The 23,844-nt window shown below is 38.3% G+C and overlaps 2 protein-coding genes across 4 annotated transcripts in view; one reads left to right on the forward strand and one right to left on the reverse strand.

The window, feature by feature from the left end:
- Positions 1–327: 327 nt before the first annotated feature.
- TXNDC9 (thioredoxin domain containing 9) lies at positions 328–13,493 on the reverse strand. 2 transcript variants are annotated; one of them, XM_032419876.1, is made up of 5 exons: positions 13,313–13,493; positions 10,773–10,991; positions 7,280–7,398; positions 3,859–4,113; positions 328–1,338 (listed from the first exon to the last, which is right to left on the reverse strand). In XM_032419876.1, exons 2-5 carry the CDS (start codon positions 10,959–10,961, stop codon positions 1,221–1,223), a joined length of 681 nt encoding a protein of 226 aa, XP_032275767.1. In that variant the 5' UTR covers positions 10,962–10,991; positions 13,313–13,493; the 3' UTR covers positions 328–1,220. The 2 variants fall into 2 exon arrangements, with proteins under 2 accessions (XP_032275767.1, XP_032275768.1); XM_032419877.1 differs by lacking the exon at positions 13,313–13,493 and adding an exon at positions 13,080–13,217.
- A 916-nt stretch (positions 13,494–14,409) lies between these two features.
- The window catches only part of EIF5B (eukaryotic translation initiation factor 5B), a 95,901-nt gene continuing 86,466 nt past the window's right edge, over positions 14,410–23,844 (forward strand). Inside the window, exon 1 of one of the 2 annotated variants that reach the window (XM_032419893.1) lies at positions 14,410–14,653. In XM_032419893.1, the coding sequence (XP_032275784.1) occupies positions 14,619–14,653 (35 nt within the window). In that variant the 5' untranslated portion in view covers positions 14,410–14,618. The remainder of the gene's footprint in view (positions 14,654–23,844) is intronic. The other variant, XM_032419895.1, reaches the window with a different exon arrangement.

The following is a 23,844-nucleotide window of genomic DNA, read 5'->3' on the forward strand; positions in this document are numbered from 1 at the left end:
ACAGTATTCTTGGTCTGCCATTCCTGGGGTAGCTCTTCAGTGCTCTAAGTGGGGACTGGGTAGAGGAAGGAAAGTCCAGACATCTTTGCTACTGTTACCTGAAATAGAGCTTCTGTGACATAGAGCTTGGGGGATAGGGGCAGGTAGAATGAGAAATGCTAGCAGTCTGCTCATCCTAGGGAGAAATTGTAGGCTGAAATCGGGAGCTAGGGGGAGAAATGGTGTGGGGTCATGGCTCAAATACCAAAGAGACTGGCTATTATTACCAAGCTTTAGTATTTTCTTGAATAAATGTTTCTGTAATAAATGTTTTTATTTGCTATATGGTTTTATGACAATTCCCAAGACTTTAAAAAATATACATATATATTTACCAGTTATGGTGGTTTTCACCAAGGAGTCTGCAGATCATGTTGCCATTCCAGTTGTGCTTCCTGATCATTTATTTTTGAGAGGGAGCATGAGGGAGGGGAGAGGGCGCAGAGGGAGAAGATCTTAAGCAGAGTCTCCACTGAGAAAGGGCTGGATCCCAGGACCCTGAGATCATGACCTGAGCCGAAATAAAGAGTCACAGACTTAACCGACGGAGCCACCCAGGTGCCCCGTCCTGATTATTTTTTAATGCATGTCTTAAAATACAAGCAATCAGAATCCTTTAAATAAGGCAGTATGCTCAAAACCTGAAAAAGCTTTCTGCTGCCATCAGCTGATTCATCATCAACACACAAGCCTACAGAATAAATAGGCAGTTCTTTAATAGTTAAATATATTCCAGAAGTAAAGAGTGTTTATAATTCATTTACAAGTGAGTGTGTTACACCAGTAAATGTTGTTTGACCTGCTGTATAAAGTAAATAATGCTATGTAAGAATTAGTCCTGGAATAATTTGCTGAATTCCTATTTCCAATCCAGTAGATTAAAAACACAACTGTTAATGGTATAAAGACGTAAGAATCATATTGTGATAAAATCAATCTCAAAAATAGAGAATCCAGACCCTTGCTGGATAATTTAAGAACTCAGAAGTTTTCCTCAACTTAAACATGAGTGCCACACAGAAAATATTGAAGATGTCTTTCAATGCAACGAAATTGTACAAAACTCTAGAACATGACCATTAGATGACCAATGTATAAAAACCAACGGGATTTAGAAAACACATCTAATTCTGAAGTAAGCAGAAATAAAAAGACAATTTACAAAGAATTATAACTAATTTCTAATCATCATCAGAGTCTGAATCATATTTCTTCCCTCGGATAGTTTTCTTTTCCAGCTTTGTGAAGTTTGTTCCAAATTTCTTTTGGCTCTGAAATGGTGGCTCCATTAAATTTCCACTAAAAATAAAGCAAATTTGAAAAGCATTTACTGTTTATGATTTAGCACAGTTGGTATGTTAACCTGCACAAAAATCTCTTTTCTTCCTAACCTATGGAATAGTTTTCTTTAAAATGCTGGTGTCAAGGAAGACCTGTATTATTCATACTGATGGTTAAGAGTTTTAAACCCTATTTTGTATTACTAAATGTTTTTGATCCATGTTTTATTTTCTTATCATTAATTACTAACATTTCATAAGACGTACCACCAACAGATTTTCTGACTGAAAAGCACAGAAGGAAATGAAAGTTTTTCCACCTGTTCTGGATATGCTGAACTTGGATTAGATCCTTTTCACTATAAGAATGACACAGGAAAATGATTTTTTACAGCTTGTTATGGCTGGTATGATCCTGTTTCACATCTTTTAATGTTTAGACAAACATCAATAAAACTCATGGAATTCATTATCATTAACCTGGAATTGGAATGAAATTTTTCAATGATGCTTAATAAATAACTGAGATATTTTCTTCTTTCAAAAATATCTAGGAAGATTCCTGGCACCTAGATTCTGGTTTTGAAATATCATTTGGAGGGGGAGACAAAACCATGAGAGACTACGGACTCTGAGAAACAAACTGAGGGTTCTAGAGTGGAGGGGGGTGGGGGGATGGGTTAGCCTGGTGATGGGTATTAAAGAGGGCACGTACCGCATGGAGCACTGGGTGTTATACGCAAACAATGAATCATGGAACACTACATCAAAAACTAATGATGTAATGTATGGTGATTAAGATAACATAATAATAATAAAAAAAAGAAATACGTGCCACTGAGAGGAACCACAGTGCCTTGGAGAAATAGTCAATTCTAGGGAGAATCCCTCTAAGACCTCTTATTTGCAGCAGAAAGAATGTGCTTAAAGAACTATTGGGACGTATGAAAAGGACATAGAAGCCTGCATGAGAGGGGCTCTCACTGGTCAAATCTGGGGCAATTTGGGCTTCAAAATAAATATTAGTAGCGAACTATAAGCCACTGGATAAGATAAGCCATTGCCCATTCTAATATAAATAAATGAAAAAGTAAATTAGTATGAGATATGGAAAAGTTCTTCTTAAATCACCATTTGGCTTGGTAGGCAACTTGTTAACCAGTGCTGTTACCACCACCAGAAATGAGACAAAACATCCTATACCTCCTGCAGTGCTACACTGAGAAGAATACAATATCACTTCTATCATGTACCTGTGAGAAAATGCATAGTCCAAACCTAATCTTGAAACATTAGACAAACCCAAACTGAGGGATGCTCTACAAAATTACTAGCTTGTACTCTTCAAAAATGTCCATGTATTGAAAAATAAGACAAGTTGTCACAGATTAATGGAAACTAAAAATACATAGTAACTACATAAAACATTTTAGTATGCAGGACATTATTGGGACCGTGGTAGAATCTGAGTAAGGTCTGTAAATTATTTAACATTTCCTGTCTTAATCATTGTACTATGGTTACATAGAAAAAGCCCTCGTTGGAAAATACACAAGGAAATATTTAGGAGTAAAGGAACAATACATCTTCAACCTCCACTCAAATGGTTTTGAAAATAAAATGTATGTATTCAGAAAAAGAATGACAAAGCAAACGTAAAATGTTTAAAATTGAGAGATATGGGCAAAAGATAAATGAGAATTCTTTGTACTAGTTTCCAACTTGTTTAAAGTTTGAAATAATTTCAAAATACATTTAATAAATATTAATATTCTATTTATTATTAAGAAAGTAAAACCTAAAACTCCAAAGTCAATTTCTATAATGTAGGGATAATTTAGGCATGTGTAGGGGAGATTCAGAGAAAAAGGGACAGGGAAAAGAGAACTTTCTACTTATTGAAAAGCACTATGCCTATAGAATGATAATAGTATAATTTTATCTGTTAATTTTCCAAATCAAAACCAGGCACAGAAGGCAAGATGATAGGTGCTGATTTATGGAATCAGATAAACTATTTGGCAAAGTGAAGAAAGAGATGAATGAAAAACGAAGTTGGATTTTAGATTGTTTTCAAATTGAGACTGTCTCCACAAAATTTAAGATGATCACAGAAATGAGATTATACAATTTATCATATTCCAGAAGACAGGAATAGCTACATTAAAAAATCTGATGTTCAAAAATAAGTCATTATCAATTTGAATAATCTGGTTTAAATCAGGGAAGAGTCAATTCTGAAATGTCATTTTGGGTTTCCAGACTAACAGAAAATTAGATTCAATAGGATTTGTCAGGATGAAAACTTTTATAGTTAGGTGTACTCCAAGACTCAATTTTATCTGTAACTCTGATTTTGTTGTAAGATCATGCTAATAATGTACGCTTTAAGAAATATGTTTTTCATTTGTGAAATATTTTCTACATCTCAGCCAGAAGATCTTACTTAGCTCCATAAAATGAATGTTAATATAAAAAAACTTCTCTAAAAATATCAACTGGATATGAAATTAAAATCAATTGTTTTGCTAAAAATTACCTGTAACTGAGAATATCGGAACAACCCAGCCTCCATTCTAAAGTTTCTGTGGTGAAGTCATCTGTATTTCCTAGGTCAGTAAATCCAACAACATAATCTTGTGTTTTTCCATCTTTTACCAGTGCTAGTGTGGGAATGACTTTGATACGCAGTCTCTCACAAAGGAAAGGTGCTTTTTCCACATTCAGCTTCAGAAATTTGGTCTCAAGATGTTTCTTGGACAATATCACCAAATGTCGGTCTAATATTTTACACCTAAAAATAAAAGCATATAGAAAAATCAAAAGCTAAAACAGATTTTTCATTTTAAAAATAAGTATCATAAAGGTACATTTAATTTTATAGTTCTTCTGCTTGAGTCTCGTAATTTGGCAGCCAGCCTATGCTTGTGTCGGATGACCTCATTTCATTTCATAGGTTAGTTAACTGATATGAGAGGCAGAAAAATCATCCAGTATTCTAGAAAGTCAGATGTGCCCTAATGATACTTATGAAAAACAAGATACTAAATATACACTTTCAGTCACAAGTGGTTCACGAAGTTGTCATGTTCACAGTAAGAACAAAAAACTGTCATTTCTCTCATGTTTCCTGGTGTCTCATACACAGAGCTTGAAGGGTAATAAATGTGACTTGACAGAACTCAGAAGATACTTTTTAGAATTAGAAATGTACACACAGTGCCATATTTAGAAGTCATTAAGACTGAATGGTGTCACTGAGAAGGAACTCTTCTAACTGCAACTAATCATTAAGAAGCATAGGGTCAGGGCTATAACTATGGTCATATGGTTCTAAAGAAATGAAAAATACCAGTAGTAACTTTTATTAAGCCACTTTCTATTGAAAAGAAAAATGGAAATGACATTTTCTGAAAGTTAAAATGTATTTTAAAGTGGTCGATCCTTTAGTGTTCCTGAAACAGACTACTGTAATAATCTTTTTGAGCAGTTCTTAATCACAGGTGTTCATTAAAGTCAGCTTTTAAAATATATGGATGAACCAAAATTCTCTGGGAGTGGAGCTGGGAAACATGCAGGTGATTCTCATGCTCCATAAAGTTTGATAACTACTGCTTTAGATGATAAAGACACCAAATGTTTCATAGTTGTTACTAGTAGGCTTTCTGCATACTTCTTGGTGTAGTTATTCCTGAATTAAGACTGGGTCCAGCAAGTTCCTGGTAACCTTGATGCCTCATCATTCTACCTCTGAATGCATCTTTTCATGTATCGCCCATGTAGTATAGCAATGAGATTGTAGTGAAAAAATGGTAGGAGAGAACAAGTTAATAAATGGTTCCTGAATGAAACTCAAAACAAATGATAAATGAACCATTATATGAGAAATATGTTCTTGAAAACTTGTAGATAAGTCAACTCCATGGTTTTACTGGAGTTATATGGAACCTATTTTAAGTAAATCTATGATTGTACCATTTGTTAATTCATTTTTTTAAAAACCTAGAAGCGGCAGTCACAGTGTAGTTAAAACAGCTTAGGCTTAAATCCTGGGTTCGAATCCTCTTCTGTCATTTAGTAGGTGACATTAGGTGAGTCACTTAATCTCTCCAAGTCTTGGTCTCCATGCATGAAGCATTGGAATTATACCTACCTATCTACCTCAAAGGGTCATTGTGAATGTTCCAGGATTTTATATATGAAGTATCCAGTCTACTATGCACCAGGAACTCTGATATCTATTGGATCTACCAATAAAATTTTCTAATGATTTGTTTTTCCTTTTTTTCTATTTTTTAAGCAATCTCTATACCCAACATGGGGCTAAACTCAAGACCCTGAGATCAGAAGTCAGATGTTTTACCAGCTAAGCCAACCAGGCACCTCTTGATTTTTCATTTTTGCTTGAAGATAAGTACTCCTGGTGTTGCACCATTTATACAACCATCAAATTTATTTATTGAGCACCTACTATGTGTCAGTCATTGCTGCTCTAGGGGTAGGAACTTGGGAGCATGGTGAGCCACGATACAGGCAAACTCTCTGCTTTCACAAAACAATCTACTGGCTGGGCAAAAACATCTAATAAACATCAAATGATATCAACCTTAGAGACTAATATGATATTAATGTATCACCTCATCATGTATGTCAGAGGCTGGCAACTGGAGAAATATGTGCCAATGGGAGAGGACAGAGTACCACGGTGACAGAGGGTTTCTCTGATACCCTTTCTTTTCTAAACCCTTCCCACACTTTGCCTTACAGGGGATTTCACCATCTCAACATTTTCATTTTTATTACCTTAATCAGTAAGTCCGAGGCAATCAATCCCTGTAAGATCTGAATTAACAACTAAGTTACTGGGTGGTGAGTTTAAGACAAGGGTGGGGCAGGCTGTGCAAATGGCAGAAGAGGGCAGGGCTGAGACAGCAGTGAATGATGGAGACTCTACACTGGAGTGTGTGTCTGAGGGAGGCGGCTGCTATTCAGTATTAGCAAACTGCCTTCCTACAGAATTCTAGGTCTGCTATTAGGTTATTTGATTTTTTTAAACATCTGAAATCTGGGTTTTTAAAAAAATTGTTATCTCTCAATTTTTAAAAGTTGGCAACAAATCAAATCTGGGGGTTAAAATAAAGGCTTAAGATATAACTTTTTTTTTTAAAGATTTTATTTATTTATTTGACAGAGAGTGAGAGAGCACAGCAGGGGAGCAGCAGGCAGAGGGAGAGGGAGAAGCAGGCTCCCCACCGAGCAGGGAGCCCGATGCAGGGCTTGATCCCAGGACCCTGGGATCATGACCCAAGCTGAAGGCAGCCGCTTAACCGACTGAGCCACCCAGGCGCCCCAAGATATAACCTTTTCTAGGGGTATTTTCATTTTACAAGGACTCTGCCTCTGTAGAGAGGTTTGCAGATCTGGGCTTTCCAAAAGAAATCACTTTCCTCTCCTTCCAGCCAAGACTGGCACTCCCAATGATGCTTCTAGTCAAAGGCTTGGTCAAACCATTGTCTCCCCATGAGTTGCTGGCTGAGAAGGAGTGAGTGAATTCAAAGCTAGTGTTCAAGGTTTTGGCCCCCACTCCCAACATTGTGTCTATGTCATAATAGTACCAAAAAAAGGAGAAATAATTCTTGTTGTGTTGAAAAAAAAAATTTACATGTACATCTCTTAGATGTTTTTAAAGTTATCTAATGAAAACATAATTCAGAAAATGGCCAGTTCTATGGAAATAATCTTGATTTTTAATAATATTCATTTATACTTTTTTATGTAACAGGTTTTTAAGTTTAATCTTCAGAATAACAACTGTTTAACTTTAACAGAGACTTCTACAGAAATACAAAGACACAACTTAGAAGTAGTTCCTCTAATTTTTTAATTTTCCTATTATGTTAGCATATCTCTACTCAAAGATCTCATCATTTTAAACAAGTCACTGATGGAAACAAAGTTACCTGAATGTGGAGTCTTTGTAGAAATGGCAAACCACTTTTTTACTCTCCTTGACTTCTTGAAAAAAGTCTCTCTCACTAGGGATTTCTCTGTATTCCCCATGTCCTTTTGAAAGCCATTCCTAATTTGGAGAAAAGGGAAATATTACACACTGGAAATATCTTTCAGTACCACTTTACATTTTGTGTCTAAATCGCTATAATATTCTGTAATGAAGTTGATTTTATCTTGTAGAGAAATCAATTCCTCTTAGTGATTTATTTTCCTAGGTCTCTCGTGTCAGCGCAAACACAGTCTGTGGGCAGGGACTATCTTTCAGCACAATTTGTGTTTAAGACAATCATCTGTCTTGGTAACTTCACACATACGTTTTCTCACATCTTTAAAAATAAAAATTTAGACTCCAGAAACTTAAAATGTAAATATCCATTTAATTTCTCTGCATTCAAACTACTAAAATCAGAAGCATTAGGTCCAAGTTAATGCAAAGCTTTGAAAAATAATGCTCATGAGATAAAGCTACTTGGTCTTTGTAGGGAGGGGAAAAGGAGGGGTGGTTACTGCAGCTCTGCAGCTCTGCAGCTCAAGAGCCCTGTTTGCTCAGAGAGGCAGGAACTGCTTCTATCCTGGCCACCAATGGGTAGTATCTTAGGAAGAAAAAAATCACATGATGTCCAGAAATAATACAGATACCACCAGTCATCTAATCCAACTTCTCAACCAATATATCAACCCTTAATCAACCGTGCCTGACAGACCTTTCAGTTTCTCAAGCTTCCTGCTACAGGACAGGTTCATCGTCTCAACTGGAAGCTTGCTTCCTTTTTCAGGCAGCTGGTTTTAATAAAAAGGAACATTGGGCTTACAGGCAGAAGGCATGGGCTTGAATAATTGTTCTACCACTTATTAGCCTAAGAATTCTAATAACCTTTCTGAATCTCCATTTCCTCATTTGTAAAGTGGAGATCACAAAGCACAACTCTCTCACTGAGTTGTGAAAGTAAGACTATCAACATGAAAATATCTACAATAATGTCTGGCATAGGTGCTTAAAAAGAAGATGCATGTATACTCTCTAATTTTTTGAAAGGTCTTCTCACACTGAACTGCAATATATCTGTGACTTTGGTCTGTGGATCTCAGCTTGGACCTAAGATTAGAGAGAAAAGTTCTAATGTCTTTCACACGTCAGCCCTTCAGATACCCTATCTCACCCGTGTCCTTTCTTCTCTACCTCTCCCTTCATTTTCTTTTGGCTGTTTCTCATATGAAATGATCTCTACACTTCTTACTTTCTGATTATCCTCCTCTCAACAGAGACTAATTCCTCCTCATCCTGTTAAAAAGTGGCAGAATTCTGAATGCAGCCCTCCAGAAGTGGTCCACCGAGAAAGGGGCAGGAGTGCCATCTCCTTTCTTCCTCTGGACTTAAGCTAACACAGACTGTATTAATAATTTTGGTATCCATTTCACATTGGCTTATGCTGAGCTGACGCTCACAGGAGGCCCTGGTGTTTTCTCCTTATGTGACATTTCTTTGGTCAAACTTCTACAAACAATTTAAACTCTCAAATACAGTTCCTTAATGGCATATAACATTTCATGGCTTTTCTTGACTCACCAATAACACTGCCGTTAAAAAAGAATATTTTTTTAAAAAGCTCTTTTTGTTATTAATTCTCATATGTTTAACCAACAGGTGGAAGACCTGAACCTTTGCAAGCTCCTAAGAGTGAGGCAAGCCTACTCTGAACCTCCACCAACACATGGCATATCTCCCGACACTCAGCACACCCCTGTACTCTCAGTACAGTTTCTTTCAGAGTTCATGCTCCACAGGGCCTCTGCTGAATGGAATCAAGCAGGATGGGCAGAGATTACAGTGCAGGCTGAACCTACCAAAGGCCTGGCAGTGGGGCAACATCTAGCTCTCACTTAGTGGTTATCACCCAAGCCTTTGGATGTGCTCTTCCTATTTCTCAACTGTCCTTCTGCTTATTACCTAAGTCCCATGTCACTAGCTGTCATTAACAGGAAGAGGGTACTCTGCTGACTGAGGAATATTGATTCGCATCAGCCTATTAAGTGCTTATGTCACTGCATATACTGATTTCCTGATACCTACATAGATCAGTAAATCAAAATTACTATGCAATCTATACTACTCTTTCAAAAAGAGTATATATAAAAACCATTAAAGCTTCTTTTCTACTTCCTTAAAAAACATTTTAATAAAAAAGATCTATTACAATGCAGTGAAAACTCTAAAATAAGACCCTCTCAGTTATTCTATGACAAATTCATTTTAAATTGATTTGCATATTAAAAAAATCCCTAAAGGCTGCAGGACTCAGGTTTTTAATAAGTATTCAGATTATTGTTTTAACTGCTGAGTTTCATTTAAGCCATTATGCATGTTCCTTACTGCAAATCAGGTAGATTCAGTCTTTCTACAAAAACATCCCAGTTATGACAACTTTTTTTAGTTGAACTATTAGCAATTAGTAGTGTTACTTAACTGTGATTGTGAAATAGGAGTTTGTAGCAGAATCTCATCATATATTACCTTAGATAATTATTAGCATTATAATTAAAAACAGTCTCCTGACTTCAAAACCATACACATACACACACACACACACACATATACACACACACTGTATTTTAGAAAACTCAAGCTATAAAAATAGAAACTCAGTCACATTATAAAAGATTCTTTCCTTTTTGTAGCAATTCTTATAAACACTGAGAGTATAAACATTATGAAAGAGATGCTACAGCAGCACAAACAAAACTCCCTGTTTCTTTAGAAAAGTTAAAGCGCATGTTTTATTCACAGCCAACTGAAGAGGAACCAGAATTGATAATAATCTATTTCAATTTGACAAAAAGCAATGAAAAAATTTTTAATCAAAATTAAATTTGCAGGACTTATCCCAATTGGTTTTGATCAGAGTTTATGAGTCTGTTCCACACTTCACACTCTAAGAGACCAACAAGGATAGAGCTGTGGCCACCCTTCTTTGTGACCCAGCATGCATTCCTTTGAATAAACAAGCCATGTAATTGTTACATTGGAAATGCCTGAAATAATTTCTTCAATGTAAACTGCCTTACAGCTCTCACCTAACTTACACTGATCACAGCTAAAGTATAATCGGCTTTACAATCACCTAAAAGGGAAATCACTGACTCCCAGTGCTCTTCCTAGTCCCCTCCCTCCTCAACAAACAAATCTGAGCTCAAAAAATGATCTTGGGCACATGTTTCTTTTACTTGACTGTGGATTAACATACTGAGCAGGCTAATTTTTAATGTATCTTTAAAACTAATTTTTTTCCCCAGCAAATTTTTAACAGTGATACTACTCTGCAGTAAAAAACAAAAACAACCCTAAAAATAAGGACTGAAATAAAACTACTTCAGCACGTGTATATATAAGTTGTTAGGAGCATACTGTTAAAGTAATTTCAGAAAGCAGGGCAGAGAGGTTACTTGTTTCTGCTGTTGAGATTTCCTTAGTGCCTCAAGTCTCTTTTCTTTGAGGCGTTCCAATTCATCCTCGTCCATCTGATCCAGTTTCTGAATTTCAGAATCCAAATGTTCTTCTACTAGTTTGGTAGTCTGAAGCAACTGATTTTCCAGGACTTTTGAAAACATGTCAACAGATGCATTAGCTTCCATTCTTCTAAATGGTATAGTTCAGCCTTGGTGCTAGGGAGAAAGTTGGAAAGTTGGGGGAAAAAAAAAAAAGGCAAGTAAAGTTTCCTATCTCATTTACAAAAATTCTAGCAACTGTATAATTTGTCCTCCACAAAGCGTTCTGCTGACAACCAAGCATTTCATGTTACCTTTAAGAATTTTTACTTAAATGTTTTATTATTTTAGAGAGGGAGAGAGAGGGAAGGGGAAGAGGGTGAGAGGGAGAATTTTAAGCAGGCTCCACACTCAGTAAGGAGCCCGATTTGGGGCTAGATCTCACAACCCTGAGATCATGACCTGAGCTGAAATCAAGAAACTGACTGAGCCACCCAAACGCCTCTTACTGAAATGTTTTAAAACTGAATTTTCCATAGGTTATAGTCACACCACTCAAAGATTACTTAGAGCAAGGTTTAGGTGCTTCTGATTTAGTTTGTGTTTCATTACAATAAAACAAAGAGGAGTCTTTAGGACCACAGAGAAATGGGTAGTTGGGAGTTCTACCTAATGACATATATTAACAGTGTTTCTTTTTTTAAACCAGAAGAAAAATAAAGAAGAAATGACTGAATAATAGTGAAGTTTAACTGTAGTGAGGTTTTACATACATCTACAAAACAAATTTTGCTTCAATACAGAACAGAGTTGAGCCAAAAATATATTTTTCAAAGTTTCTACCTAAATGATTTTCATTTAACTCCTGAGAAAGTGCTTTACAGTTTATGTAAAGAACAGTGCCTGGTGTTCCCTAAACTTTAGTTTTCACTGCTGTTCTCTATGACCTAACAAAATCTATAATGCTACAAAGACTGATACTGGTATGGATCTACTGACACCGTTCTTAACTTTCATGTAAAACAATACCACTCCAAATGTTAAAAATACTGATCCTTTATGTAACACAGGAGTTTAAAAACAGAATCTAATTCAGATAAAAGGAAGCTCTTTTCAATTACACATTTTATAAGATGTAGTATTTTCTGTCAGGAACAATCAGATGGAAATTTTATGTATTACTACAGAAATATAATTTATAATTTGCTTATGAAAGCAGGAAGCTGTTGCATTCAAGTAACTACGACACAGTTGCAACTACTACTGAAGAACCTTAAAAAAAAATCTTAATAAACTGTGAACTCAATGACCCAATTACTGACATATAGCCTGGCCCACACAAACCCTCTACAACTGTTGAACTGAAAAGAAGTAGTCTTCTTGCAAACTTCACTTTTGATTCTTTTTTCTTCACAGGAAAAGCAGTTGAAATGCACTGATTTCATCTTTGTATCCCCAGAGCTAGCAGTGCTTGGAACACAGCAAGTGCTCAAAATATATTTGTTAATTTTGGGACGCCTGGGTGGCTGAGTCGGTTAAGTGTCTGCCTTTGGCTCAGGTCATGATCCCAGGGTCCTGGGATCCAGTCCCACATCTGGCTCACTGCTCAGCGTGGAGCCTGCTTCTCCCTCTGCCCCCGCACTCTCTCTCTCTGACAAATAAAAAAAAATCTTAAAAAAAAAAATTTGTAATTTTGAATGAACCTATGCCTACTTTCTGTTCAAATTATCCTTAAGTTTCAAAAGTATTTGAGTTTAAAAAACCAAATTGTAAGCTCCTCATAAATGCTATACATTTTCAAGGAATTGTATTTCAAATATGATAAAATAATTTCACACTTCCTACCTCCAAAGAAAAATGTCAGTGAGACTGTTTCCCTTAGGGTTGGAGCCGGATGAGGCAGAAAACTGGTTATTGAGACACTGACTTACATGTCAGAACCTGTTCTTACCAGAGGTATAGTGGATACTGATCCCTGGAGTTTTATGAGATAAACTCAGAATTTAATTCTGGACTAACTGGGAACAGAAGCGAATAACAAGAGCTGTTCTGGAGACAGGTGGTGGTGGTCACCGCATTCACAAAGGGGAGAGGAGATGGTGTAGCGATCCCGATAACTTTTCATTCTTCAAACCACAAACCTGATTCTTCCTCTTTACAGTTCATCTGGAACAGTGGGAAGGGGCTTGTCCTCAAATTACCTAACCGTTTCCTTGACTCCCTTACATGCACCCGCCAAAACAACCTGAACTGCACTCGAGATACCTTCCGAAAAGCTTCCTCGCCACTCCCTGAGCCCATAGGGACCGACCAAGACGGAGTTCAGGTAGCCCCATGGGCAACAACTACCGGGGCGCATGCGCCGAAGCCGCCTCCGCCTCACTGACACGGACGTCTGGGCCGCGCCCCTCCCCCGCCCTGGCCGGATGTTGAGTGGTGAAGTGTTCATCAGCACCGGGAGGCGGTGGCCAGTTTTTTCACACCATCCTCTGCCTCACCTGAGCTCTCGGTGACACGTGAGAAGTGAGGAACTAACTGCTCCAGAAAGGGAGTCCACTCTGGCTTCACCCTCGCAGCAGCTGCCGGTGGCTGCGAACCCGCCGTCACTTCCGCCACCCCTTTGGCTGCGGCCCTCACGCGATACAACCTGCGACGCCCGAGGAAGTGGGGCGGGGGAGGAGGGCGTGCGTACGGTGAGCGCTTCTGCGCGTGCGCAGCTCCCATCCTCCACCCGAGATTTCCGATTCTCAGCCTCGTTCTGGATAAACAGCCAACGGGGGAGAGAGCAAAGTATGCTGGAGGTTGTAGTTTATCAGTGCTCAGCCTGGCCGAGTCGGACTTCCTTAGGCTCCGAGCCTCAGTACACGTAATGTTACATCAGAAACGAGAGATAGCTATGCTCTTGCTCTGGAGTGACACTCCAACTTCGCTTCCATCGTGTTTAATGAACGCATTTTTTTTTTTTTTAAGTTGAGGTATAACTTACACAGCATGATTAGTTTTTACATACTTAACACCCGTAGTATCACTGTCCGGATCCAGATATTAAACATGTTTACCACTCTAGTAGGTTGGTTCCCTTTGGACTTCCCTAACACAAATTCTTAGATCTTGCTCTCACTTTGGATGTAAAGATTAATTTCTATTTCGGGGAACTAAGGGGTGTGTCCTTGTTTTGTTCATGGTAATTATTTTTTAGAGACTGAACAGACTTCATAATTCATGGACGTTACTGAGAGTCCCAATTTGTCCTAGATTTATTACCTAGAGTGCCTATCACTGGTTCATTGTGTTTCTTTACTGAACTGCGTGCGGCTGAGAATACAAAGACACAGAGGTGGAAGGAAAGCCCAAGGCTTACCTCTGAGCCGAGCTCCAAAACTCCAAGTCTGCGTTCTCCCCAGAGATGGAGCTGACAAGGGTAATTTTCAGCCTCATTGTCTGTCTCAGGGTTCTAGAACCAGGAAACCCCGCTGTTATCCGTGCGCGGCGGACGCTTGCGGAAAGGGGGCGCTCGGGCTCCCGCCTGGCCGGCTGGTCAACTGGAGACGCTCTACCCGAAGCGCAGCTCTCGATGAGCCGCGCCCTGCGTCCCCACGCCGAGGCGGCGGGGCGATGCGCTTGCGCACTGAGAGCTCACACCATATGTGCCCTGTCCCAGTGCGCGGGTCTGTGGAGAGCCGGGTGCGAGAGGCGGCAGTGCGAGGGGAGCCGAGCCGAAAAGAGACCAAAGTCGGCTGGGGGACGGTGGGTCTGTGAGAGACCGAATAGAGGGGCTGGGGCTACGAGCGCCGCTGACACACCATGGGGAAGAAGCAGAAAAACAAGAGCGAAGACAGGTACCCAGTAACTGGGTCCGCACGGTGGCGTCGGGCGCAGCTCAGTGGTTCGCACGGGTTTCGCCGGCGCGGGGTGGAACGGGGATGAGGCTCGCGCCCGGCACCACGGGGCACCGGGCCTGGGTCCAGAATGGGCGGCCTGGGGCCAAGACCCCAGTTCCGGGCGGGCGCGGAGGGCCTCGGCGGCGGGCGGGTTCTTCCAGTCGAGGCTTGGTCCCGCCGCTACCCCTCGCCCGGCCTGGGAAGAGGGATCTCTTGCCTGAGGAGCGGGGCAGTGGTTTTGGGGTTCCCTGCCCTACGGGGAGGGACTCGCGTGGTGTCGCTGGGCCGGGGACGGCCTGGCCAGCGTGGCCCCGGCCAGCGTGAGAGTTGTTTTTGTGGCGCTGTTATTGGCGGGGGTCAGGAAGAGTTCTTTCAGTGCCTCTGTACCTGTGAATACTTGAAGAGAGAGGGGAGTTCGAATGAGAGTGTACCTACTCGGTTTTTTAAACTCTGAGCCGCTCAGGTGAGTTGGAGTTACAGGGAGGTGTTTAATAGGTAACCCCCTCTTAACCTCATTTAATGTGTTTACAGTTCCCAATTATTTAAGGTCTGGTTGTCCAGACTCCGTGCTTTTCGCTTTCCTTCTTCCGGCCCGTCTTTTGGTGATTTCTTTGCTCTTTAGCACCTCCCCCTAAGAAAGGAGGAGGAGGAGACGAAACCAACCAACCAGGGTCTCTCCTTTCTAGGAGTGTACGGGTGGGAGTGTACGGGTGTATGTGGAGTTACGTACCCCGAGATTTTTGCAACATTTCCGTATGTCACATTCTATTGAATCCTCTTACTCTTCTCATTCAAAGTTTACTCCCTGGGAGTGAACATCTGTTACATTTCACCTTTGTAAACCACTCACCAAACTTAGTTCAAATACTAGGGGAGAGTAAGGTAAATTAAAAAAACAAAACAAAACAAAAACCAAAAACAACAACCTCTGATAGTTCATTTTGACTTAAAATGGGTACCAGGTCTTGAAGTTAAAATAAGATTACTAATTATAATTCCTGGATTGTTTGCTCACCTGACACCACTGATGAGTGGAATTAAAAGACCAAGGTGAGTCTTGTATTTCAGCTACAAATCTATTGGAAGAAGTTAATTGGCTTGCAGACTAGAACTTGTTAATCAGACCAGGTAAATGAGAGAAAATAAGCAGACTTCTGGGTGATTTAGTGGGACAAAAATTTCTCTGCTTTTGGCAGGATGTTTTGACACATAGGATACATTTTTATTCCAACCGTGTACAAAAAGTAGATGAGTATAATAAAGCTTTGTATACTAATTAGCGGGTTTCAACCGTGGTTATCACATGACCATTCGTGTTCTATCCACCTGCTAAGGTATTTTAAAGCTATCTCAATCTTCATGTGTTAATCCTTCAGGTGTATCTGAAAGATAAATACTTGAGGGAAAAAGCAACTGCAGATACATCAAGCCTAAGGAATATTAAGAAGGATTTCTTAAATATTATTGACTATCCACTCAGTTTTCTAATTTCATTGTCTTTTTTTAAAAAAAATTTTCTTTTTTTTTTTTTTTTTTGCACTTGGTTTGTTTGGTTCAGGATTACGGAAGTCCCGTTCTTTAGATTTAAAAAAAAAAAATACATGTATACGTTATACTTACGTGTTTTGCTTTCTAAGCTCTTTCATAGTGGAATAAAGCTGTTCAGAGGGGAGATACTTATTCTTGTTTATTTTTAGAAAAAAGTGAGTGTTTCTTACTGATTCATAAAGATTTTGGTGAGTGATGTAAAGTGCAAACACTGGAGCCTGTTGTTAAATGATTGGTTTAGTAGTATAGAAAGAATGCTACTACTGGTTTTTTACCCCCGCAGACTAATTTGTGGTCTTACATTTTGGCTCATTTTTTTTTAAAGATTTTATTTATTTATTTATTTATTTGACAGAGAGAGAGACACAGTGAGAGAGGGAACACAGGCGGGGGGAGTGGGAGAGGGAGAAGCAGGCTTCCCGCGGAGCAGGGAGCCCGATTCGGGGCTCGATCCCAGGACCCTGGGATCATGACCTGAGCCGAAGGCAGCTTAACGACTGAGCCACCCAGGCGCCCCATATTTTGGCTCATTTTGAAGGGAAAGTGGTAGCAATGTAATTGAAAACTTACTTTCTCATATGCCAATGTCAAGTTTTTTTTTTTTTTTTCCAAGTGCTTCATGGACTCCTTTGCTTGAATGCCTTTCAAATAATGTCTAAGAAATCCCAGGGTTTTGCACAGGTCTGCCTTTGACTGGAACTACTTGGCCTTTTTACTTTGGCATTCTTTGTAAGATGTTTTGGAGGGTAGGAGGACAGGGAAGATATTTGGGGGTGGGGAGTGAGGAGGGTAGCAGGGAAGTTCCACTACTTGTGAATTAGTTTGCTTTGACCTTCTGTATATTTAAATACAATTTCTTCAAGGATATTTTACATATTTGTAAAAGAAACAAAAACATACACTGGGAAGAAAGTCTAGAAAGAGAGCCCTATTTTAGGATCAATATCCTTGTTTGTGTAAAATGAGATATTTATCTGGTTTTATTCTCTTGTATAAAGATCCCCACTTGTAAAGATTGTACATGCATCCCACCACCCCTTCCCTTTCAAGCTATGCTAAGCTGAACATGTTTCTGGCCAGGTAGAACTGGGTGAGAAATTAGCAGCTGCTTATTAGTTATCAAGATACAGGGAATTGAGTCACTTTTCTGGTTGGAAAGAACAAAAAATACTTTATCGTTTTAATCCTTACTTCCTTATATTTAATCCTTATTTTAACTTCTCAGCCACTCAGTGTTCATTTAAAATTAGGTTTTATTTCATCTGAGTATCTGATTTTATTTGGGTATCAAATGCTTTGTTATATCAGTGACTTTTGTTTAAAAACTGAGTTCTCAAATTTTGTTCTCATTCTGAGAAAGATTTTGATAAGACATTCAGCAAGTTTTCCTGTCTTTTTTCAGTTGGCTGGAGAAACTCTTGATGAGATAAGGGCTAGGATTCAATATCTGTAGGTGATACAAAATATAAGGTCACAGTCAATTCTCACAGTCATTGGTTTACATAATGGGACCTTATGGGATCTTGTGTGTTCTAGTGATGTCCTACTGTTTCTGTTTACACAATATGATTGATCTCTCTCTTTTTTTATTATTGTTATGTTAATCACCATACATTACATCATTAGTTTTTGATGTAGTGTTCCATGATTCATTGTTTGCGTATAACACCCAGTGCTCCATGCAGAATGTGCCCTCTTCAATACGCAATCACCAGGCTAACCCATCCTCCCACTCCCCTCCCCTCTAGAACCCCCAGTTTGTTTTTCAGAGTCCATTGTCTCTCATGGTTTGTCTCCCCCTCCGATTCCCCCCCTTCATTCTTCCCCTTCTGCTGTCGTCTTTTTTTTTTTTATTAACATATAATGTATTATTTGTTTCAGAGGTACAGATCTGTGATTCAGCAGTCTTACACAATTCGCAGCGCTCACCATAGCACATACCCTCCCCAATGTCTTATCACCCAGCCACCCCATCCCTCCCACCCCCCACCACTCCAGCAACCCTCAGTTTGTTTCCTGAGATTAAGCATTCCTCGTATCAGTGAGGTCATATGATACATGTCTTTCTCTGATTGACTTATTTTGCTCAGCATAACACCCTCCAGTTCCATCCACGTCGTTGCAAATGGCAAGATTTCATTCCTTTTGATGGCTGCATAATATTCCATTGTACGATTGATGTTCTCTTACTGATGAGTGTAGAGAAGAAAAGGATCTAGGTTATTTCGTCTTTCACAGCCTCCAGTTCTTTATTCTGGTCCCTTTTTTGTTTGTTTGATCCCTTAAGTGTGGTAGTTATATTTTTCAGATTATAAGGAAGTTGGTGTGTCACCTTAATAGGATTAATTACCCCCCCCCCAAAAAAAAACAAAAGGATACAGAGGGAAGGAAGATAATTATTTCATCTCTCTCACCATCAACTATCATTGAGGTGGGGATGTCATTCAGGACCTAGAAGGTCTTTCAGGATTCCGTAGAGTTCTAGGGTATGTTCAGCATCAGGTTATTTTTTGCTGTGGTTCTCTATACCAGCAGTGAACCAGTATAGTGACTCCACTATTCTTTGTTTTAACTCAGATATTGTTCCTATCATTACTGGCAAATTCCCTGGTTTCTTGAGAGTTCTAGCTATTTCTCAGACAGTTGCCTAACCTTTAGATGGTTAGGAGCCTGCCCGGAAGGAGCTCTGAGTATAGCAGGTAGTCCAGAGCTTTCCAGAGAGGGAGTTGGCCAAGTGGCAAATAGTCTAGCTCAACAAAGGAATTTATTTCTCATTTGTATATACTTGAATTGGTAATAAAAAAACACCCCTCTGTCTGCATGTATTAGATCAAAAAAGAAAAAAGATGTGTATAATCCAAGAGTTCTCTTGGTTTAGCTTGTTCCTGTACTAATACTTTAGGAAATTAGTATGTGGAGGGAGAAGAGAAGTCCTAGTTTGCCATAAATGAACAAGAAAGCAGATGATAAACTTGTTGTTAGCTTATAGTAACTTTACCTTCTGTAGTGGTGATCTCTGGGGAGCTGATGCAGCTATTTTTGATGTTGCTTGCCCACTAATTGTGCTTTATTCATCTAAGTTTCTTCCATTCTTGCATTTGATCTGTAAGGTGAGCAAAGCATTGTGTAACTGAAGAACTGAGTGTCAGTGGTTAGGGTAGAACAGCAGTTCTCAAACTTTGGTCCTACCACCCCTTTACATTCTTTACTAAGGAACCAAAAAGGTTTTTGTTTTTGTGGGTTATATGGATACTTACTGTATTACAAATTAAAAGTTCTTAAAGTAGTTATTAATTTAAAAATAAAACTAGGGGCTCCTGGCTGGTTCAGTTGGTAGAGCATCCAACTCTTGATCTTGGGGTTGTAAGTTCAAGCCCCACCTTGGGCAAAGAGTTTACTTAAAATAAATTTAAAAAACTAATAGACATGTTACATATTAACATAAGTAGCATTGTTAAGTAATCGTTTATAAAAAAATAATGAGAAGACTGATATTATTAAACAGTTTTGCAAACCTCCTTACTGTCTGGCTTAGTAGAAGAGAACTTGATTCTCCTCTGTGCATTCAGTGTTGTAGCAGTATCACATCATGTGACTTCTGGAAAACTCCACTGTACAGTTGTGAGAAAATGAGAATGAAAAAGTCTAATAGCCTCCTAGTATTATTTTGAAAATACTTTTGATCTCTTGAATTAGTTTAGACCCCCTGAACAGGTCTTGGGGACTACTTTGAGCTGATTTAGGGATTCCTAAACTAGATTTGGGTCTTTGTGAGATAATTTCCAAGCTCTTTGACTGTCATTAATGTTTGTCTAACAGATAATAGAAATGCTTAAGAAATACTCAAGGACAACTTAAGACATCTGTGGTTGTGTTCATGCTCTTGATATTTTATCCACTTAAGATTCTCTTTTTCAGGGGCGCCTGGGTGGCTCAGTCGTTAAGCGTCTGCCTTCGGTTCAGGTCATGATCCCAGGCTCCTGGGATCGAGCCCCACATCGGGGTCCCTGCTCAGCGGGAAGCCTGCTGCTCCCTCTCCCACTCCCCCTGCTTGTGTTCCCTCTCTCGCTGTCTCTGTCAAATAAATAAATAAATAAAATCTTTAAAAAAAAAAAAAAGGATTCTCTTTTTTAATGTAATAAGGTGAATTTATCAAGTTCTATTAAAAATCTTTTGGGATTGATTTTAATTGGGAATCCCATTAAGTTTTTAGAATTTTTGTACAGTTGTCATCATTGTGGTATCACATCATATCATTCAAGATATTGTCTGCTTAATCACTTAATTGCCAAGTGTTGTTTTAGGTGCTCAAAATATAGTGGTAAACAAATCATTAATAAGACATACTTCCCTATTTGGCTAATTGTAGATCAGTAAAATTTTATTTTTTTCATTTGAGTCTTTAGAATATTTCTTGTTTGGCTTATTCCTAGGTATCTTATAGTTTGGTTGCTGTTAATACAGTAATTTTTCTTTTTTGCTTAATGAGAAAACTTTTAAGATGGTTATCTTGTGTCCAACTTAGTGAACTCTTATTAGAATAGATGTGTAAAGGGTGAGGACTAAATTGTGATTAGATTATTAGTTTGTGATAATAGGTAAATAGTAAAAAGGGGGAGAGCAGGGAGAAAATTAAAGACATTACAGAAGCATTCAAATGTTTTAGTTAGTGACACCCAAATGACTCCTTTTTCTCTTTCTAATTTATGCCCTGTGACAAATACGAACTGTTGAGAAAGTCCAAAATATACAGGTATTTTGAACGCTTATTAAACAGTATTGAAGTAATCACAGTAACACAGCTTGTCCTAGCAGTAACTACAGTATTTATATAATTTTAATGAAAATACTTAATGTAGAACCAATAACCATGTTGTAATTAATTTGAGAATCTAGGAGGAAGGGGAAAGTATAGAGATTTAAGAAGTATTATATCATATATAGAAGAGGAAAGTGGGGTTTAACATAATAATGTGCTTGAAGTTTAGAACCTCTCAGCTATTAAGCCAAATCCAACTCTGGAACCTGTGGCTTTTCACTGTGGTATACTAGTTGATTTAAGAAATGTTGGATATTCCAAAATACAGACTTTCCAAAGAAAAATTAGTATCTGCATAGGATCTTTACTGGTGAAAGAACTATTAAAGATTAAGAACTCAAACAAGGAGGGAGAATAGAAAAATGACAGCCACTGTCTGTAGGTCAATCAGTGCCAAAATTTCTTTAAAGAATTTCTTTCTCCCTTAACCAATTTAATTACGTAACTGCTTGTCTTTCTGTTTAAAGTGAAAGCAATGAAGATTTAATGTTTTAGTCCTTCCCATCAGACATGGTATATAAAATTTCAGATATGTTCTTTCAGAGGAATCTCTATTTTTCACCAGGTAGCAGTTATTTTTTAGAATAATTGGTTTTCACTCCTCCTTTTGGTGATAGAAATATACTTATATTTGTTTGGCTTTTCTGTTTCTGAAACTTTATTCAAACCATAAACTTTAGATAGCAGTCCCTAAAAATACAGTTGAGTACTGTTTTAAGTCAAATTTATGTCATTAGGTTTCAGGTACTGAGCTTTGCTGAAGCTAAGAGGTATGACTGATGATATTGTAGTTGGCATTTCTTGTTAAGTCTAGAATCATGTTCTAAGATTCTATTATATGAATATACTACATTTTATTTACCCATTCATCGGTTGATGGACATTGGGGTGGTTCTACTTTTTGGCTGTTATGAATCATACTGCTGTAAAAATACCTATACAGGTTTTTGTGTGGACATATGTTTTCAGTTCTTGGGGTTTATACCTAGGAGTGAAATTGTTGGGTCATAGGGTAATATATAGTTTAACTTCTTCAGAAACTGCCAGGCAGTTTTTCAGGAACAGCTAAAGCTTCTGCTCCATTTTACATTCCAGTCAACAATGTGTATTAGAATTCCAATTTCTCCACATCTTCATCAACACTTATCATCTGACTTTTTGAATTATAGCCATTCTAGTGGGTATGAAGTGGTGTCTTCCTGGGATTTTAGTTTGCATTCCATGATGGCCTAAGATGTTGAGTATGTCCTCATGTGTTTATTGGACGTTTGTATATCTTGTTTGGAGAACTGACTATTCAGATCCTTTGCCTATTTTTAAATTGACTTCTTTATTCTTGAGGAATGAGTTCTTTATATATTTTAGATACAAATCCTTTATCAGATACGATTTGCAAACATTTTGTCCGATTCTGTGGGTTATTTTCTCCCTCAGGAGGTTATTGTCTGTCCTTTCTTTCTTTCTTTCTCTTTTCTTTTTCTTTTCTTTCTCTTTTCTTTCTTTCTTTTCTTTTCTTTCTTTTCTCCTCTCTCTCTCTCTTTCTTTATTTAAAGATTTTAAGTAATCTCTACACCCAATGTGGGGCTTAAACTCAAAACCCTGAGATCAAGAGTTGCATGCTCTACTGACTGAGCCAGCCTGGTGCCCCTGTCCTTTCACTTTCTTTCCTTTTTTTTTTTTTTAAGATTTTATTTATTGGACAGAGAGAGAGACAGCGAGAGAGGGAACACAAGCAGGGGGAGTGGGAGAGGGAGAAGCAGATTCCCCACTGTGCAGGGAGCCCAATGCGGGGCTCAATCAATCCCAGGACACTGGGATCATGACCTGAGCCGAAGGCAGACGCTTAACGACTGAGCCACCCAGGCGCCCCAGTCCTTTCACTTTCTTGATGGTGTCCTTTGTAGCACAAAAGTTTCTATTTTTTTTAAATTAAGATATATTATTTGTTGCAGGGGTACAGGTCTGTGATTCATCAGTCTTACGCAATTCACAGTGCTCACCATAGCACATACCCTCCCCAATGTCCATCCAAAAGTTTCTAATTTTGATGATGTATGATGTATCTATTTTTTCTTTGGTTGCATGTGATCTAAGAAACTATCACCAAATCCAAAGTCATGAAGATAACTTAATATTAACTAAATATTAATATTTGTGTACAGGTATTTTTCTTTCCAGTGGCTTTATAGTTTTAGCTCTTACAGTTAGATGTTTGAGCTATTTTGAGTTACTTTTTTATTCTGTGAGGTAGGGATCCATCTTCATTTTTTTACATGTAGATATCCAGCTGTCCCAGCACCATTTTAAAAAAAGGCTTTTCTTTTTAATTCCTTGTCAAAATCAATTGACCATATATATAGGGGTTTATTTCTGGGCTCTCAATATTGTTCCATAGATCTTTGTGTCTTTATGGCAGTACCACACTGTCTTGATTGCTGTAGTTTTGTAGTAAGTTTACAAATTGGAAAGTGATTTTTCTAACTTCTTTTTGAGATGGTTTTGGCTATTCTGTGTCCCTTATATTTCCATACAGACGTTAGGAAACACTTTACAATTTCTGCAACAAAAAAGAAGGCAGTTGGGATTTTGATTGGGATTGCATTTCATTTGTAGATCAATTTTGGGAGTATTGCCAATATTATGCCTTCTGATCCATGAATGCGGGATGTCTTTCCACTTATTAGGTCTTCAGGTTCAGCGATTTTTTTTTTTTTTGGTTACAGTTTTTAGAGTACAATGTTTGCAGTTCTTTTAAAAAAATTATTCCTAAGTATTTAATTCT

Source organism: Phoca vitulina, unplaced genomic scaffold (assembly GCF_004348235.1).
Source record: "Phoca vitulina isolate PV1807 unplaced genomic scaffold, GSC_HSeal_1.0 scaffold22, whole genome shotgun sequence".
Lineage (NCBI taxonomy): Eukaryota > Metazoa > Chordata > Mammalia > Carnivora > Phocidae > Phoca > Phoca vitulina.

Excerpts from the sequence above, each read along its gene's own strand:
- TXNDC9 (XM_032419876.1), bottom strand. The coding sequence starts at position 10,961 with ATGGAAGCTAATGCATCTGTTGACATGTTTTCAAAAGTCCTGGAAAAT. Across the intron at positions 7,399-10,772 it reads AATCTCAACAGCAGAAACAA|GAATGGCTTTCAAAAGGACA; the intron begins GTAACCTCTCTG and ends TCTCCAAATTAG. Across the intron at positions 4,114-7,279 it reads TACAAAGACTCCACATTCAG|GTGTAAAATATTAGACCGAC; the intron begins GTAACTTTGTTT and ends TTTTATTTTTAG.